The sequence below is a fragment of the Castanea sativa genome, chromosome 11 (genome assembly GCF_040712315.1).
Source record: "Castanea sativa cultivar Marrone di Chiusa Pesio chromosome 11, ASM4071231v1".
Lineage (NCBI taxonomy): Eukaryota > Viridiplantae > Streptophyta > Magnoliopsida > Fagales > Fagaceae > Castanea > Castanea sativa.
In genome coordinates this window covers 35,130,455-35,150,838 of record NC_134023.1, presented here as the reverse complement: position 1 = coordinate 35,150,838, position 20,384 = coordinate 35,130,455, and the positions used below count along the sequence as shown (strand labels likewise).

Sequence of the window (20,384 nt, the reverse complement as noted above, 5' to 3'; positions counted from 1 at the left end):
AGTGATTAGGGTTTCAAATCTAATTCTCCTAGTGTTTAAAAGAAACCCTAAGGCACGTTTTGTGATGACTTTGGAGATACTCTTTTGAGATCTAAAAGGTACTGTACCTTCTCTTTTCAAAGCCACTACCGGAAATCATTCTCATACCATTGGAACCTGTAGGTCTAAATTTTCTGCTACAAGATCAACAACTGCTGATGATCCAAAACCTTTGAGTGGGATCTTAAAATCACAAACGTAGGTATTTGTGTTTAGTAAATTCAGATAGAAGAGTCTGTAGAGTTTGGGATACATGTGGTCGTGTGAGTAAGTTGTATATGAGGTAACTTTAGATTTTAGGGAGAGAATCTATTGTAAACTTCCATTCTATTATAGCAAATTTGTTTAGCTTGAGAATAGTTAGGTTAAATCATCTCCAAGTTTTTACCTTAAAATTGTTGGTTTCATTGGTTTTTCCTGAGTTATCATATTGCTGTCTTATTTACTTTTTTGCACTAAGTAAAATGATTGCATGAGTTTAATCTAAATCTGAATAATTAATCTATTGTAAACTTCCATTTTATTATAGCAAATTTGTTTAGCTTGAGAATAGTTAAGTTAAATCCTCTCTAAGTTTTTTACCTTAAAATTGTTGGTTTCATTGGTTTTTCCTGAGTTATCATATTGCCGTCTTATTTACTTTTCTGCACTAAGTAATATGATTGTATGAGTTTAATCTAAATCTAAATAATTAATCTAAGTAACTACTTGGCTAATTAATTAGGTTAAACAAATTTGGTTTGTAGGGGTCTAAACAGAACAAACAAGTTCTTATTTAGGCCCACCACATACATAAAATTTTAAGCTACAACTAACGATATACCACATCAACAAGTGTCAAATTTGTGGTCAAATTTTGTGTCTATAGACTTTCGCAAAAGCAATTGTAGGTTATTTTAAAATCATTTTTGCAGTATTTCAATATTTGTTCTCTTTACAAGCATAGGAAACACACTGGTGACGTTGGCCATTCTTAACATGTTGTTCCTAAGAACATATATAAATAAATAAATAATTTAAATTTCATAATCTTCAAATAATCATTTGAATAATAACATTTCACATAAATTAGATTTCACCATAAAATTAAATAATAAGTTGATACATATTAACTCGATGGTACCTTAAAATAATCTCATACGTCATAACATGATAAACAAAATTACTATAAACACATGTATTATAATTTAGGTGCGTGGCAGGGTTGCACAGACTAAGTTGCTAGCTTGAGACAATACGCACCGTCTATGGATTTATCCAATGTCTTTGAAAAATAATTTCTGCACGTTATCTTGCACATTATCTTCAGGATGCAACTGCCTAACCACTTTGCTGATTATCTCTACAAGCCTACATAGCTTGTAGGATATGAAGTTCTTAATAGTATTTTCTTTTACCCAGAATAAAATACATACAAATAGTAATATATTTAAATATAATTTAACAACAAATATTTGAAGAGGGAGTATACGGCTTGTTGGAATGTAAAATTTACTCATAAAAGAATTGTCATCATCTCAAAATGCTTACACTACATGTATATAAATGTCTAAGGTGTAGCCTTGTCATTTAATTCCATGTTTTAATTAAATTAAACTTTCTGATATTTTTTGTATTCAAAACGTTTGGTTTGGACAGCCATTTAGCTACAAACCATTTCAACATTTTTATGCTCATTGAATTCAGCAGTAATGGGACACTAAAGAGAAAACCTGTCAAATGAACATTTTTACTCTATACGAATTTAACAGGTATAAAGATTAAATGATTATATAATCAGAATTAAAATACATTTTATAAAAATATGTTAGGAAATATGTGTTTCACTTGTTAGAAACATATGTCATTATTTTATGTAATTGGCTAATCCTTTGATAAAATGCACTTTACTTGTATTTGAATAGATCTAGGATATTTTTAATACTTCAAAAAACAAGGTTTCAAGATCAAGTGTTAAAGCCATGCAAGTCTGTCTAAGAAACAAGCTGAAGAAGTGCTTGTCATTAAAGCTCGACAGCTAGTATCTATCGAGCTTAAAAAGCTATTCCAACCCCGTGGCTCGACAGCTGCTCGACAGCATCTTGACAGATGTTATCTGTCAAGGTTTAAGAAAAACAGAATTTTAGATCTGTTTTGATTCCAATATGTGGATATGTCTTTGGGCCTTCTTTTCTCATAACCCTAGTGTTAGAATTTATTTAGATCCCTTAAACCACAATTGGATTAACCTAGTTAACAAACCAAGTTATTACTTAGTCCAAATTCCAGATCTAAGTTAACACAATCATATAATTATATCAATGTAAAGTGCGGAATATAAAAACACAAAGATATGATGACCCAGGAAAACCAAACCGGTAAAAAACCTAGGGAGGATTTAACCTAGTTATCCTCAAGGTAAACCTGAATCCACTATAAAAGAATCGAAGTGTACAATAGCGATTTAGACCACTAACATCCTATTGCTACCCACCAATAGAACTTACTGACACGACCACATGCAAGCTCCGAGAGCACAAACTCCTTCTTTCTTAGATTCTCCAGCAGGTACAAGCACCCCCGCTTGTGTATCTTTAAGCTCTTATGGCAGCAACTGAACGATCATCCAGCTCTCGAAGAAATCTCCTTCTTGATAATCCCAAGCTTGTGTGAAGGCAAGCACCTCTCAGATCTTACAAGAGATTCACACAAACAGCAATATGAGCAACAAGACTCTAGAGAGGTTTGGGTACAAAACCCTAGATACAACAAGAGGCACACTCTTCTCTCCCTTAGAAGCCTTTAAAAACGTGCTTAGGGTTTCCCTTATATAGTGGGAGAAGTAGATTAGAAACCCTAATCCTAAATGGGCTTAAACTGTGTTTGGGTCGACTAAAAATTTTGCAGAAAATTCCTAATGCATGATTCTCGATCGGTCGGGTCTATTCTTCGATCGATCGAGCCGTGCAAAAATAGAACAATAATTTTCTGCAACTACTCAATTCCAAACTTACATTAAACCAAACTTTGAGCAAGTCTAAACCTAGACTAAATGTTTTGATCATGGTTTGCTAACACAATACACATTGAAGTTCTAATACATTAGTCCCTAAGGTCTTAGAACCTAATAATCTCCCTCTTTGGCAATCCGTGACAAAACACATCACAAACATGAAATGCTCAAAGTTACAAAAAGCCCAATCAGATTTAAAAAGCACTAAACTCAATTCAACCTAACTACTATCTATCAGTTGCAAGTGTAGATAGCAGCACGACTGAATCAACCTGTATATTCTTGAAATACTCAACAAACGCATAAACGCATGTGTGACAGAAAAACAGTAAAACAACAAATATGCAAACTAACTCTCCCCCTAAGTTAGATGCATCAAAAACAATTTTAACTCCGCCTAAACAGAACATTCTTGTATTTTCCACACATATTCCCACATTTCATTTAAATAAATCTTCCCCTTTTTGTCACGTATTGACAAAGATAACTCAAACAAAGAGTAACAACTCAAAAGAGAACAAGAGGAAATAGAGAATTAAGGGAAGACAAAACAAGATAACTCTATAGAAAATAGAGACAACTCCCCCAATGAAGAGAAAAGGTTAAAAACAAGTTTCTCCCCCTATAAAAATAGGAAAAACAAAACAAGTTTTGGGAAAAACAGTTTTGGGGAAAACATAGGAGGTGGGGAAAATAAAAAACACACAAACATAACTTAAAAAAATTTAAGTTGAGGGTGCATATGAAGAAAAATATTCTCTTTTTCAATAAATGCAAACTTAACATTATGTGACCCATAAACAGTTGCATGAGTAGAGAAAATATTTACACATTGATTATCCATCATATCTCTTAAGAAAAATATTTTCTATAGTTTACACATAAAAATAGCATATACTAGAATGTACAAAGGACTCAAAAATTAATCAATCAATTTTTAAATCAAGTTGAGTACCCAATTTAGCAAAGTGTATGCATGGTATGTGTGAAAACAATGAGAGATATGACTGCAAAACTATAAGATGGATACAAAAATCAATGCAATGCATGTGAATCCTAAACACAAATGATGCATGGAAAAAAATTTGGTCAAATGCTTAAAAACAGAAAATTTTTCAGTTTCGATCGATCGAGAATCGATCGAAGACCAATCGAGTCAGGCAGAACCTAACCAAAAATTTTAACACTTTTTTGATCGAGACAGAGACAGTTTCGATCGATCGAAAATCTGGAAAAAAACAAATTTTTGAAAAACAGAGCAGTTTAATGCAGAAACTCCTCAAAGCATAGTGTTTCACAAGTGAAATGCATGAGTATGAGCTTAAAAGTTTTTCAAAAACATTTAAATTCAATCCAGATATTCCATATTTTGCATCAAACACCATAAAACACATAATCTTGGATGGTAAAACCAAATTCACACACAATATCATGTACCAAGTTTTACAAAGAGTAACTTGTGAAATGTGTGCAACTAGCAAAATTTCTTTAAAGGGCCGTCAAACAGACATATAAAATGATTATTTTAAGGGCCGTCAAACAGAACACAAGTTGCACAAGCATTGAGAAAAGTTTGTTCAACCAATTTGTGACCGGAGACAAAGTTTGCCCTAGTTCATCTCTATTGTGAAGAAGCTGCTGTGTTTGTGCACCATAGGGTTTTATAACCAAGTATCTTCTTGATCTTCATCATGTGGATGAACTAAAAATGAACTAAAAATTTTTGCAGCCAACATCTTTCTCAAGTTGGTGATTGAAGTCGCGTACTGAGATTCGCGCAATTGGTTAGTTATGTACTGAGAGCTGTGCATCAAAAGGAGAGATTGTCACTACAGAACAAGCCTAATTGGGTATTGGGGTAAGGGTTCAACTGTAGGTTGGTAGAAGGTACTAAGATTCCTTTACTTGTAACCGCTTGTTTTGATAATAGTAGATTCTCGGGAGTGGTGACCTTAAAATCACATAGTGGAGTTTTTGACTTGGAGGTTTTTCCTATTCGTAAAAAAATCACCATGTCAAATTTATTTTCCACTGCACTTTAGTTTAATTAGTGATTTGTTTATGCTACCACGCGTTTGCATGTTAAATTGATTAATTAATTAAACTTGGCTAATTAATCAACTTAATCCATCACAAATGATCAATATATTTTTGGCTTATCAAGTGGTATCAGAGCAGACACACTCTGATTAGGGTTTAATCCTTGTGTGTGATCCATTGACCCCTATTTGTCATGGATAGAGGACAATGTCTTATTATACCATCTTTATTTGATGGAACTAACTATGCATACTAGAAAGTATGCATGAGAGCTTTTTTGTAGTCTTTAGATGAGAAGGTGTGGCAAGCTGTAGAGATTGGCTGCACCAAGCCAAAGGAAGCGTTAGCCGATTGGGATGAAACAAAGATCAAGGCAGCAAACTTTAACATCTGGGCATTGAATGTCTTATTCAGTGTAGTCACTAACGAGGAGTTCAAGAAGATATCATCGACTAAAACTACAAAGGAAGCTTGGACCATCCTCTAGTCAACCTATGAGGGAATAAAGACTGTGAAAGATTCGAAACTATAGAGGCTCACTACAAGCTTCGAAGAAATTAAGATGGAGGAGGATGAGTCGTTTGATGAGTTCCATGCCAAACTGAAGGACATAGTGAACTCTACTTTGAATCTCGGAGAAACTATTCCAGAATCCAAGATTGTGAGAAAAGTGCTCAAATCTCTACCTGAAAGATTTCATGCCAAGATCACTACTATTGAGGAATCAAAGGATATTGATAAAATTTCTTTGACAGAGCTGGTTGGAAATATACAGACCTATGAGTTGGGTTTGTCCAGAATCGGGAAGTCTAGCAAGAGCAAGAGCAAGAGCAAGAGCATGGCACTGAAGGCCAAGAATAGTGAGATGGAAGAGTCTTCAGACGATGACGATTTTATGATGAAATCCTACATCACCAGACAATTCAAGAAGTTTATGAAGAATGCCAATGGGAAGGGCTTTCTATGAAGTCAATCAAACTATTGGAGCACTGAGGTTTGAAAATAACTTCTTGGCTGAAAAGATCAAGAAGCTTGAGGCAGAACTGTTTCAAGTTAGAGCTCAGCTGGAAAGGACGTCAAGTGCTAAGCTCGACGAAATTCTTAGTCTTCAAAAATCTACTTCCGATCGAACCAGTTTAGGGTATCATCTCTCTTCTTCTAGTACTACTGTTTTTGTTCCTCCTAGAAATAATGTTGAAATTGAGAACACTAATGTAAAAATTGAATTAGCTAGTGAGAACATAGACAAGGGCAAATCTATCTTAGGAGCACCCCCTAAGCAGGATAAGAAAGAAGTTAAAAACCCTAGGGCTAAGAATGCTAACTCTCAAAAGCCTAAAAAGAAGAAGCAACATCTCTGTCATCATTGTGGAGCAGCTGGTCATACTCGACCAAATTGATATAAGTGGTTAGCCACTCAAAATAGCAGCAACATGATGGCGTTGGGAAACCAGAATTAATTTCCATCCTCCTTTGCTCCTCTTGGAGATCTTCTTAAATCTCTCATGTTTGTTTCAAACTTGAATGGTCTTAATTCTTCCCCCTCATCGCCGGTTCAAGGGTTTCCAAAAAGGAAAGGTTCTTCCAAAGTGTGGAAGGCAAAGGGTTTCAAGTGATTTAATCACTTTTTCTCTTTCTCCCTATCTGTTTTTGATTGTATTACTTATGTGTTTGCTTTCTTGTCTTGAGTCAGTCTAGTTTTATGCATTGCTTTGTTTTATTTTACATGTTTTTGTTTGTTAGTTTTCAGTTTTATTTATTTTGTTTTGATATAAAAATATTTTTGAAAAATTCAAAAAAATACAAAAACAGTGTGTGTATGTATACATTGGTTCTTGTGAACCTTAAAATGGCCATTGAAACATAGTTCTCTAAACTTTGTATCATTTATAGCTTAGATGAATATCCTTATGCACAACTAAGCAAGCAAGCTTTATGGCTCTTTGTTTGTGATGAATAAGATTAAGTAATCTCTTGTACTTAACACTCGTATCACTCTTTTTGATGGAAATGACTAGAAAATCCTAAGAGAAAGGCATAAATAAATATTTAACCACGGTTACCCGCCAATCATGAAATGACATCTGTATGCTTCGGCATAGCAAAAGTGTAATGTCAATGACATCTGTATACTTCGGCATAGCAAAAGTGCAATGTCAAAAAGCTTAACATAATTGAGTATTTCTTTTCTCTCTTTTGTATACCCATGCATGATTTGCTTAGTAAAATATATATATATATATATATATGCAAAGAAAATAAAAGTAAAAAGAACAAAATGCTTTAAAACATGATTGCAAGCGTGTTTTCTAGGAGATGTGGGAGTTATAGGATGTACCTTGAAGGTGATAGTCCCCATCAAACAGTTATGATTGTGTATGAGTTAAAATGATTTTCTTATATCTCAAATCATCATAACATAGAGACACTTATGAAATTTTGCGATGTTTTCACACACAACACGCAAATTTTTTTGCTATTTTTGATACATGTGCAGATACAATGTGATTTGGCCATCACAAGGTTTACATGTGTTAATGTATGCTCACTAAACTGTCTTGACTTGTTTTTGAAACATAAAATCGGTTAGACTTATTGTGTGTGTGTGTGTGTGTGTGTGTGATCAATGTGCTTAAAATTGTTGTTGAGAGATGATTTTTGAGATTTTAAAATGTTGCTTGGATCTTTGGTTGAGTTGCATGCTTGGTTTACATGTTTGTGTTTTTCTCTTCTTGGAAAAATGTTTTTAAGCAATCTCAACACCTCCTCAACACCTCCTCGATACCTGGCTATCTATCGAGCTCTTCAGTTAGTTCTTATCGCAATCTCGATACCTCTCGATAGCTAGGTGGATCGATCGAGAAATCTCCTGTCCCCTCAATAGCTCCTAGATACCTTCTTGATCCATCGAGCTTTTGTTGTAGACATCTCTGGAAAACTCTGGACACCTCTCAATAGCTACATTGGTCTAAGCCTTTTATCTCGACACCTCTCAACACCTCTATCTGTCGAGATTTACTGAACACTCTTTTCTCTCTCAAAACCTTCAATTCACGTGATTTTCTCCATTTTCTTGCTTCAAATCACTTGGTATGATCTCTCTTTCTCTCATTCTTCATGATCTTTTCATGCATTCATATCTAGGTTTTGAGTTTTTGAAAATTTTTGGGGATTTTTCAAAATGTTGAGTTTTTGTAAAACTTTTGGGATGGGTTTTGTAGATTTGATCTTACAAACTTCATGCATTGCATCTCATGTGCATTATAACTATATTTTCATGCATTTAGATGTGTGGTATATTAGTTAATCTGTTTGTGTGCTGGTAGGTTTGGATTGGGCTGAGCCCATGATGATATTATTGTTGCACGTCACATGTTCATGAATTATCATGCATACGTCCTTTGCATTCAATATATATTTCTGTATATTTGATTGCTTAGGACTTTCTGTGTGTTTCTTTCTTCCCCCTTTCTCTCTTGTTTACTTTAGTGCGTCAATGGCACAGAAACGTAAGTCTGCTCCGTCCTAGAACTATTTTTGTTCTAGGGCCTCTTCGTCTTTTGATCCTACCCTCTATTCTGTTTGGTTCCATGATGAGAAAGCCCAAAAGGACTTCTCGGAGAACTTCTCTAAACGAGGTGTTCATTCGGAACGCTGAGTTATTTTGTCAGATTTTGCCGACACTGACCTTCCCAATGTCTTTCACAATCGGGAATGTGAGTCACTGTGTGACGTCCCGGTCACATGTCCTTCCGTGCTAATCCAGGAGTTCTACTCCAACTTGCATGGAATTGATTCTTCAGCACCACTCTTTCATACTCTAGTTCGAGGTACGCGTATAGTGGTCACACCGGAGTTGGTATTTGATGTGCTCCGTGTCCCGATGGTTGCTCATCTTGACTACCCCGTTTGTGAGCATCTGCAGACTGTGTCCAAAGATGAGATGATCTCTGCTTTCTGCGAGCGCCTAGCTGATTGGGGTGATCGTCAGTTTACATCATGTTTGACCTTTGCTAAAGGTCCTAGATTCATGAACATGATGATGACTTTTGTTTTACACCCTCTCTCTCATTATAACTCTATCACAGAGCCCTGTGCTCGACTTCTGTTGTCCCTTCTTGAGGATCTCACTATAGATTTTCCTTCACATTTCATTATTTATATCATGGATGTGTATAGGTATACGACGACTCGTGATAAGCTCATCTTTCCTTCAGCTATCATGTGGATTTTATGCCATTTTTTTGTTCCTTTTCCCTCATCCAACCATTTCTCTGTCATGTTTGCCATTGACTACACTACCGTTAAACGAAACGAGGCGCAGTTTCGTTCGAGGTGATCCGGTTCGGCAGCTCCTCCCACTCCTTCAACTCCATCCACCTCCGCTCCCTCTACTTCAGCGGGAGGTGTGACTTTGGATGCGATTATGGCGCAGCTTCAGCACATGGATTCTCGCCTCGATACACTTTCTACCGAGTTGTGTCAGGTGAACATCCGTGTCGGCCGTATTGCTAGACAGTAGGCTCGCCTTGGTGGCTTTGTGGAGTCTCCTTCTCCTCCTCCTGAGGCATCCGACAATGATGGTTCCGGCGACGATGATGATGATGAGGATGGAGATGCTAGCTCTTCCAGCTCTGACAAGATGTCTACTTGACACTCTTACCCTTTGTCACTCATGACAAAAAGGGGGAGTAGTTTTGGTTTGGATATGAGAGTAGTCATTCTTAGGGGGAGAGTTAGTATAGGACCTTTTTGTTAGGGGGAGTGTTGATATCTTGAGGGATGTAGTGAGGACTACTTGTATCTTTTTCTTTTCTTTCTTTTAGAGATACATTGTTCTTGTACCTTAGGTCTTGTGACCATTTTTTTTTCATACATTGTGCTTATCTTTGATATATATGTGATAATGTATGTTTTTCTTCACCTATCCTTACACGTGTTGTTTCTTTTATCTCTCTATGCACATGCTTCGTATTATTTATATGCAATCTATTATTTCTGTTTCACATAAAAATGCCTTAATGTGTTTTGTTTAAAGTGTTTCAGAAATATAGGTTGTCAAAGTCTACTTATCATGAACTCTCTTCTTGCAAAGTTTTCAAGAGTTTATGGTAGGATATATTTTATTGTATTCAACAAGTGAGCATAAGTTGAGTATTTTATGACTTCTCTCATATGTTCATTTGTTTGTTGTGGTTTTGTCACGGATTGCCAAAGGGGAAGATTGTTAGGACATATGTGTTTTACTTGTTAGGAACATATGTCATTATTTTATGTAATTGGCTAATCTTTTGACAAAACACATTTTACTTGTATTTGGTAGATCTAGGATGTTTTTAATACTTCAAGAAACAAGGTTTCAAGATCAAGTATTAAAGCCATGTAAGTTTGTCCAAGAAATAAGCTGAAGAAGTGTCTGTCATTAAATCTCGACAGCTAGCTCGACAGCTAGTATCTATCGAGCTTAAGAAGCTATTCCAACCCCCTAGCTCGACAGCTGCTCGACAGCATTTCGACAGATGCTATTTGTCAAGGTTTAAGAAAAACAGAATTTCAGATCTGTTTTGATTCCAATCCGTGGATATGTCTTTGGGCCTTCTTTCCTCATAACCCTAGACATATAAAAGGATTATTTTAAGAGATATCAAACAGAACACAAGTTGCACAAGCATTGAGAAAAGTCTGTTCAAGCAATTTGTGATCGGAGACAAAGTTTGCCCTAGTTCATCTCTATTGTGAAGAAACTGTTGTGTTTGTGCACCATAGGGTTTTGTAACCAAGCATCTTCTTGATTTTCATCGTATGAATGAACTAAAGAACTTTGCAGCCAACATCTTTCTGAAGTTGGTGATTGAAGTCACGTACTGGGATCCGCACAATTGGTTAGTCACGTTCTAGGAGTCGTGCATCAAAAGGAGAGATTGTCACTACAGAACAAGTCCAATTGGGTATTGGGGTAAGGGTTCAACTGTAGGTTGGTAGAAGGTACTGAGATTCTTTTACTTGTAACTGCTTGTTTTGATAATAGTGGATTCTCGGGAGTAGTGACCTTAAAATCACACGGTGGGGTTTTTACTTTGGTGGTTTTCTCCATTCGTAAACAAATCACTGTATCAAATTTATTTTCCGCTGCACTTTAGTTTAATTGGTGATTTGTTTGTGCTACCACGCGTTTGCATGTTAAATTGATTAATTAATTAAACTTAACTAATTAATCAACTTAATCTATCACAAGGGGTCAATACGTTTTTAGCCTATCAAAATATTCCAATATAACATAAAGCAAACTTAACCTCCCTAACATATTGTCACACGTAATTGATCAAAAAAACCCTCCCTAACAGTTTTCCATACGATTCTATAGGCCATAAATGAAGTACTCTAGTGAAGGAAAGATTATACAAAGCCTTCATTATAAATTGACAGCACCAGAAGAATGAATGAAAGTTTTATCCAGTTTTAGATCTCTAGTCAAGTAGTCCTGCATAGAAGGGAATATTAGTATTAGGCAACCAAGTATACCCCATTGTGAAATTGTACACAGTGAAATTCAAAGCCTGCGTAGCATTCATCAAACTATAACCAGGCCAGTGTACTCTCTTGCTGGTATTTGCACCTGGTCCATAATTCTTAAACTCCCCATAATAAAGTGTGTCTAGTCCAACTGTTCCATTCCACTCCAACCATCCAACTGGATCGATCACACTACCAATATATGATTGCATATACACAGTCCTAGAATACTCCTTCCAAGGTCGGCCTAGATAAGTTGATGTGGAGTTCAAATCCATAGCCAAGTCAGGTGCAGCTTCTATTGTGCAATTGTGGATGGATATGCCAGTGTTCTGATTTGGGTCAGTCCGGCCCTGAGCTGTGACTGCATTCTTCTGGTTAACCATTGGTTTCCGAGAATATATATTGCAGCTCTGAAACACAGCAGCAGCGTTCCCAAATATGAAATCTACAGTTCCATATATGTCACATTCTTTGTAGAATTGTCTGAAAGAGTGAACATAGAGTGTGTCCTGGTAGCCTTCGAAACTACAACGATAGAATGTGGAGAGGTCGGCATTGTTCCTTACAGCCACTGCTTGGTGTTTCGTAGGACCAGCTGTGTTCCTGAATGTAATGTCTACTGCAATAAACCTGTCTCCAGAAACAGCTGCACCACCATACGAATTGGTTTGGAGTCCGCACAAATAAAATTTTCCAAGTTTTATGATGATGGATATGAGTCAAGCATTATTGTGGAATTCACTGATCCACACCCCCAAATAAAGCCTAGAGGATTCATTTGTATGATCTCCCACAAGTTATTGTTGTATACATTTCAAAAACATTCAAAACATGTGAAAAAATTTATGGGAGGTTGAATTAACACAAGCACTACCGCTTGTTGCAAAAACTTAAATAGTTAGAAAAAGTGTAAATTCGATCATTGAATCATTAGACTTAACAACTTTTAGGCTCAGTTTAATTTTTATCCTCATAAAATTAAGCACATTTGAATATTATTCTTGTCATCAATTCTAATTAACGAAAGATACTTTTTTTTTTTTTTTTTCTTTAGATACAAGATAGAATTTTGCCTCTAGTCTAATCTAAATGTATATGTGTATGAAGCTCCTTTCTGGAGACTTGAACCTCGACCCTTGCCCTCCACACCCTACAAGTATTTATACTTGTGGAGTGACCACCGCATCAAAGGGGCGCGGAAGTATTAACGAAAGATACTGACATAGCTAATAGAATGTTTGTGTCAACTTGATTAAAAATAATAATATTAAATAAAAACGGTGTAGCTAGGTTAATAGCTTAGCCAGTGAAAAGCTGTGTTAGCTATAAATTTTGAAAACCAAAAGCTTATTTAAACATAATAATTTCATGTAAAGTGATTAAAACGAGTAATATTAGGAATACAACATTTTTTTACCATTTATTTCATAATTATTGACTTGACTTATTCTAATTTGAACAATATCACTTTCACCTGAGTCTACTACTAACTTTATTTTTATTATGCACAATCATAATAGGTCATGTCATCTCCCTAAATACACTTGTTAGAAATGAAGATCATGTAATTATCCAAATGAAAGAAAAATTTGTTAGTGACAGGATGAGCTCCAATACTTGTAATGTTTTTGATGAACACATGAACATGATAGAAATTTTTTGGAAGACAAGATGTATGGCATGGTTATAGTACTTACCAAAGGTTGAAGAATTAAAAGTTGTCCAGCCATCAATCACACTATGGTTTCCAGTGATCACAGTCTTGTTGATCCCATCTCCAATCAACAGTATATTCCTCTTATGTTTGGGCACCACAATGTACTCCTCGTAATATCCTTCTCTTGCATAAATTACAAATAATCCATCTTCAGGCATCGAATTATTGGGAGCAAATGCAATTGCCTCGGTGATGGATGTGAAGTTTCCGCGGGTACCATTACGGGTTACAGTCACTTTATCAATTACAAGAATTCCATTATTGCCTTTCAATTCACTGAGTATCCGTTCCTTGTTGGGGCAATGCACTGATTTTTGGCAAGAGGATCTCCGTAGATCCTACAGCAAATTACTTCTTCAATTTCCTTTTTACCCCAAAACTCCTCAAATAATCACCTCAATCTATTTTGCATAAAAAAAAAAAAAAATTCTAACTCTCTCTACTTCTTCTTCTTCTTCTTTTTTTTTTTTTTTTTTTTTTTTTTTTTTTTTTTCCTTTAATTATTTGTTTCACAATAAAAAGCTTCTCCAGTATTTTGAAGTGAACCTCTCTTTTTGTGTTGAAGAGCAACTAGTTGACAGAGTTTTAGCTGTTTATTTCAAATGGAGTCACGCATATGGTACAAGTTCGTAGTTCCTTTAATAATAATAAAAACTTTTTGAAGAAAACATCTAGGGTTCAAATTGTCTCACCTACATTCAAATAAAGAAAAATACTCCAATGCACAAGAGGGTAAGCTATATCATTGGAAAAGTCGGCGAGGTAAAGTGACATCACCCTAAGTACAAGGAGGAAAAAGTGTACTTTCCTTTTTTTTTTTTTTATAATAATTAAAATGAAATAGTAAAATATAAGAAATTTACAAACCCTATAATATCATTACAATATTTTTCAAGAGTTTGGTAAAAATAAAATATAAACATCAACTATATTTTGTTAATATCAGGTGCTTTATAATCAAGGAAGTCAATTTTGTACTAAAAACCGTTTTGGTTTAGATAAAAAGATGATATATTTCAATATTAGTTAATATCAATATATTGTTTCGGAATTACTACTATTTAAGTGTATGTGTGTGTGTATATAGATATATATATATATATAGATATATATATATATATATATATATATATATATATATTTGAGAATTTTTATATATGAAAATTTACCAAACTAAATGTACATATTTTTACAAAATGTTAAAAATACCACAAATTTTATCATATTGCATTTACAAATTGATGTGTGTTCTTGGTAAATTTCAATAACATAATAAATAATTGTCAAAATAATTTTTTGTGGTTGGTAAAATATTAATGTGTAAAGATTTTGTAATAAAAGTTTGTAGAGTCCTTAGTATGACTTATATCTTTTGTTTACTCAACATTGTTCTGAACTCCTCTTTTATTCTCCTCAACCAATCTCTCTTCTTTTTACAGGTTTATTTTATTTATTTTTTTAGCATTGTTTATTTCATATATGCTATTACACACATAGTGCACACACACAAAAAATAGAGGAAAACATGACTTGAAGTCACGATGTCAAACTAAGGATAAATAAAGCTGCAAAAGACAAAGTAATGCGCAAAGACTTAGAAGATGGAGCAACATGCAGAGGAAAAACAAAGAAGAAAAAGAAAGAAAGAGACCAAGATAGGAGAGAAAGGGACAAGATCATGAGATTTTGGGAGACATCTATTATCATGTGAGTGAAATTTTTTTCAGCAATTGAGTTTCTGTTTCAGTCTTGCACTCATTTACTAATTGAAATCTGGTATTTCTCCCAATACTGTTGGAATAACTTTGGTATGGCCGATATTTAAATTGACACAAAATTAAAGCATTTTTGTACTGGCCTAGGCACGAGTGCGAAAAATACTGACTAGTACAATACAAAATCGATTTCCTTGTTTGTAGCTCATCAACTAGCATCTCATTATATTTCTAATGAAAACATTCAAGATTTAAATCTCTCACCTTCAAGTAGTGATGCATCCCAAAAAAGAAAAAAAAAAAACGTGCACAAGATTGAAAAGTTAGCGAGGTAAAGTGACACCATCACTAAGTACAAGGAGGTAAAAGTGTATGTTCCTTTGTTCCTTTGTTTTATAATTAAAATGGAATAATAAAAAATAAGCAATTTGCATACCCTACTAAATAATAATATCATTACAAAATTTATTAAGAGTTAAAAAAAGAATTCAAAATAATCATTGACTGTATCAAATTTGAGTAAGAAGATTTCACATATAGATTATTCATAAATGAAACCGCGTTTTGAAACTAGTATTGTCTCATTATGTGTATTATAATTATTATTATTTCCGGCTGAGTATCTGTACTTGTCTTTTGACATGTTTCAAAAATCACTTTCTATAAGGAATTTGTTAAACTAATCTTCAATAATCAATAAAATACTACTCCCTAGTCCCTTGATGGTTGATAGAATTCTAATGACTACGTTACCAACTCAAAAGACACACAAAGATAATTATATATAATAATAATCTATCCCCTCCTTTTAGGGAAATCTCCCAGGCCCACCTATTAATTTATAGGCGGCATCAGGCCGTCCTAGAGATATGAGTAATTTAAATCAAAACTAGCAGCCATAGATGTTCCATTCATCCGCAGCACAATACTGTATATATAAGGATGGTTTGGTTTGTGTTTGCAAATAATAATTTTTAATTTTTAAATAGTATTACATGTATTTTTATATATTTTTTTACATACGCATATTTTTACAAATTTTTTCAAACAACAATTTTCAATTTTTAAATATATGTACCAAACGGGGCATATACTTCGGTTTTCCTCTTTTATTTTTCTAAATTGAAACCTTAGAAGTTTAGAACTTAATACTAAACTCTAAAATGCTGCAATTGTCACTCAAGGAATGTGACTATACAAAAAGGCACCGCTCCTAACCATAAAAGGAAAAAAAATTGCTATCGAGTTCAGTCAAATTAAAAGAATGAGGGTGATCACAAGCAAAAACACGTGATGTGAAGTGGCAGCCAAGTTGTTCAACTCCAACCGTGTTTCGTGAACACTGAGCTTTCTAGCAAGTCACCATGACTTTCAACCGGCCCAAACACTATTTTATTTCTGGATAACTCATTCAAGAAGATTGGGCAAAGTCATCAATTGTGAGGCCGAATTTCGAAGGGCCCCAAATCTTAATTAACTCGACCTTTAATACACAATAAGCACTAGATTTTAGGTAATCTCTGACCAAGAGATCCGTCTAGATTGTCTCTTGGTGCAATTATAATTTATATTATATAATTAACTTGGATGGGTACAAAAGATTCAACATGTTGCTCTTATTTTTAGGACTTTGTGCCGTCCATGAATGATCTTTGAGAACTTTTAAAAGACTCTTTTTTTGGGGGGGGGGGGGGGGGTGGGTAAAAAAAATTAAAGTGAGATGTCTACCAATTCACTAAAAATGTGTTTTAACTTTAAGGTGCCTTTAAAAACTAAAGACAGTTTTAAGCTCAAGGTTGAAGTTTGGAACTTTTAAGAAGGAAAAAAAAACTTTATAATTAACTGTTTATATTTTATAAATTCAAAACTCTAAAGCATCTTTCAGTGTAATTGTAAAACAATCTAATTCTAGAAGCTAAAGAGTTTTTTAAGTAAAATCCTATATTACATAATTTCTACTACACTACTAAAGCTCTACAATTAAATCTATGCTTCCTAAAATAATATTAGACTCTTTGTTAAAAGTTTAGGGCAAGACTTACTGTACGTAGGTGCAATTCTTTATGTTCCTCTTTTAAAATTTTGTTATGCGGATTTTTTCTTATTAATGGAATTGTATTTTTTAGTTAAGTAGCTACATGGTTAAATTTTAAAATAAGAATTTAAAGAATAAAACCTAAGATACTGTACCCAAATTTTGTCCAAAAGTTTATATGTAATTAAAACAACTGTTCTAGGTTCGGTGGATAGCCCTAACATAATCAATGATTTTTACCCCTTGGACCACCAGCTCAAGCAATATGCCAGTAAATTGTCAATGCTGCCATCTTTGGTCCATGCAACAAACAAAAAATTTTGCTATGTAGATTTTTTTTATAGATGAAAGTATTTATTTTAGTTAAGTAGTCACATAGTTGAATCTTAAAATAGAAATTTAAGAAATAACACCTAAGTACTGTACTTAAGTTTTGTCCAAAAATTTATACGTAATTAAAACAACCGTTCCAAGTTTGGTGGACAGCCCTAACATAATCAATGAATTTTACCCCTTGGACCACCAGCTCAAGCAATATGCCAGTAAATTGTCAATGCTGCCATCTTTGGTCCATGCAACAAACAAAAAATTTTGCTATGTAGATTTTTTTTATAGATGAAAGTGTTTATTTTAGTTAAGTAGTCACATAGTTGAATCTTAAAATAGAAATTTAAAAAATAACACCTAAGTACTGTACTTAAGTTTTGTCCAAAAATTTATACGTAATTAAAACAACCGTTCCAAGTTTGGTGGACAGCCCTAACATAATCAATGAATTTTACCCCTTGGACCACCAGCTCAAGCAATATGCCAGTAAATTGTCAATGCTGCTACCTTTGGTCCATGCACTAAACACTAAGTCAGCCGACACAACAATTTTTGAGAAATGTTAAAAGTTAAAACTATTGTAATCAAATTTTATTATTTTTGTATTTACCAAACTTAGTAATAAATGTAATTATTTATAGTTCAATAAATAAATCTCGAAATTACCTTTGTGATATATATTATAAAATTTCTTACAATTCTAGCATAATTTTTTTTTATTATAAGTCATTTCACAAGAATTTTTTTATATATAATAATATGGTATTCTAGTTTTTGATGAGACTATTTTACTCCCACTCCTAAATTATGAGATGTTTTAAAAATCTATGGAACGATGAAACTTGTATTTTTGGGTTTACGACATAATTTCAAAGTTTGCTGAACCTACAGCCATGATATCCATAAAGAAACTCTTTTTTTACATTTAGTGAGGTGGTATGTTATACATTTTGTGAGGAAGTATGTTATAATTGAAAGTGGGGTTACTTAAATAACAATTTACCAAAAAATTATGATAAATACTGTCACTGTGCAAGAAAATAAGAAAACCAAGAAATAAAAAAATAACAAGCACTAATTAATTAAAAAAAAAAAGATTTAGTACCTTGATGAAGGTTTCAAGTGGCTCCCGGACAGGGTGTCCCTTGGTCGGAAATCCACCATTAGACCCTTTTTTCTTCTTTTTCATTTTCAGATTTCGATCCAACGAATGTGTCACCAACCCAAGTGACACACTATACAACTCTGTCACATTGTTCAGAGGCTCAGACACTGCACTCACAATGCTACTCTTAGAATACTCAAGCCCATCATAACAAGTTTGCTGGTTTGTCACAATTGCACTCAGCAATGTCTGAACTCGCTCCACAAGCTCATCGTTCAAAGACCCAGCTATTTTCAGCTCAGTTGAGATGGACTCCAAGTAGTCCACATTGAGTTGAGAGAGCTGGCCGCAATCATAGAGTGCACCAATCTCAGCTTGGCTCATATAGGATCGCTTCTTGTCGTGGGTGAGGTAATGGTTGATCTTGCCTGACATTTTACGTGCTTGTTTGAGAGACTGTTTGACAGAGAACTTGCCGTACCTGTAGGGATCGGACGGTGAGGAGCGGATGGTGGAGAGGATCGAACGGCAGAGTTTTGGGTAGAGGGTGGACTTGCATGCAGTGGAAGGTGAATAGGATTGAGCTGTGGTAAACGCAGCTAAGAAAAGTAGTATGAGAGAAGAAATGAAGAGAAAGATTGGGGGCTTTGGCATTCTGAAATTTGTGATTTTGGCCTTTGAAAATTTGGGTTAAGGCTATTGACCTTTTCTTATCCAAACTCAGTAAAGATGAAAATTGTGTGTACTAAATACGACCTTATTTTCAATCTATTTATTATTACTTCTTCGAACTCTCAGAAAAGTAAAAGAAAAGCGCAATTGGAAAAGTAAAAGTTGTGTGCATTGAATAGTGAATACCTTACTATGCTTGAAAATGCAACTGAGGCTAAGAGGTGAAAATGCAATTGAGATTTGGTGGATTTAATAGTGTGAAGAGAGAGAGAGAGAGAGAGAGAGAGAGAGAGTTTATGCGTGTGCGCGCAATGTACATGCAGAGCAATTAGTTTGAATTTATATATAGGTAGCATAGAAGAAGGGGAATCATAAATGCGTGTGAAAATATTAATGGTGATGGGGTTTGGTCATTGGTGTGTCGGTTTGAGAAGTTAAAGATGGGCAATAAATTAATGTAGGGTAGTATGGTAGGAACTTGCAAACAAAGATATGGCCAGATGTCACGTAGATGTGGGTAGTTTACACTGCCTCTTGTATATAATTATTACAGTTTTGTTACAAAACCAACGACTTCCACTTTTAATTTTTTCTTTTGCTCTTTTTTATATAATGTATGATGTACTCCACGGCAGTTTTTGTAAGCGCACAATTGCACCTAGACCCAAAGACAATCACGGGCTCAGGTTCAATGAACCTTAAACAATAAGATTTGTAGAGTGTGGGCTTTAAACCTAGGTTAGAAATGCTGGGAGCTTGATAACAGGCTTTTATAAGCAAACACAAGTAAATAAAGAACGATAATGACAAATGGATCTCCTCGGACTCGAGCCGAGGACTATTTCTTTATTATTTCTCTTTCTTCCTTCAAAATTACAAGTTCTTAATTTCTTTCTTAGTTTCCCGATCCCCCATTTCTTTGGCCTTTAACCCCCTTTTATACTTCCTTCCCTGATACTTTTTGAACAGTGACTAGAAGTTTCCACCTCACTGTTCAGGGGTCACCTCCCCATTAATGCGGCCAGGGAGGTAGGTGCAGAGCCTTTAATGCGGAGGTGGCAGCCTTTATTCTTGATATTTTCTTTAATACTGGTGCATCTAGAAGATTCAGGATGTCCCCTTTTAACCACTGGTCTCTCCAGAGTTGTGCTTTGACCTTCATAATGAAACTTTGAATTCTCTAGGGCTCTTCCGAGGAGAATCTCGTCCTCGGTTGTATCCTCGGA

The 20,384-nt window shown here is 34.6% G+C and overlaps 1 protein-coding gene across 1 annotated transcript; it reads right to left on the bottom strand.

Annotated features, from left to right (window-relative positions):
* Positions 1-11,416: 11,416 nt before the first annotated feature.
* On the bottom strand, positions 11,417-19,374 carry LOC142615085 (putative pectinesterase/pectinesterase inhibitor 25). The gene is made up of 3 exons (XM_075787774.1): positions 18,487-19,374; positions 13,285-13,642; positions 11,417-12,233 (listed from the first exon to the last, which is right to left on the bottom strand). Exons 1-3 carry the CDS (start codon positions 19,138-19,140, stop codon positions 11,539-11,541), a joined length of 1,707 nt encoding a protein of 568 aa, XP_075643889.1. The 5' UTR covers positions 19,141-19,374; the 3' UTR covers positions 11,417-11,538.
* Between the last annotated feature and the right edge of the window lie 1,010 nt (positions 19,375-20,384).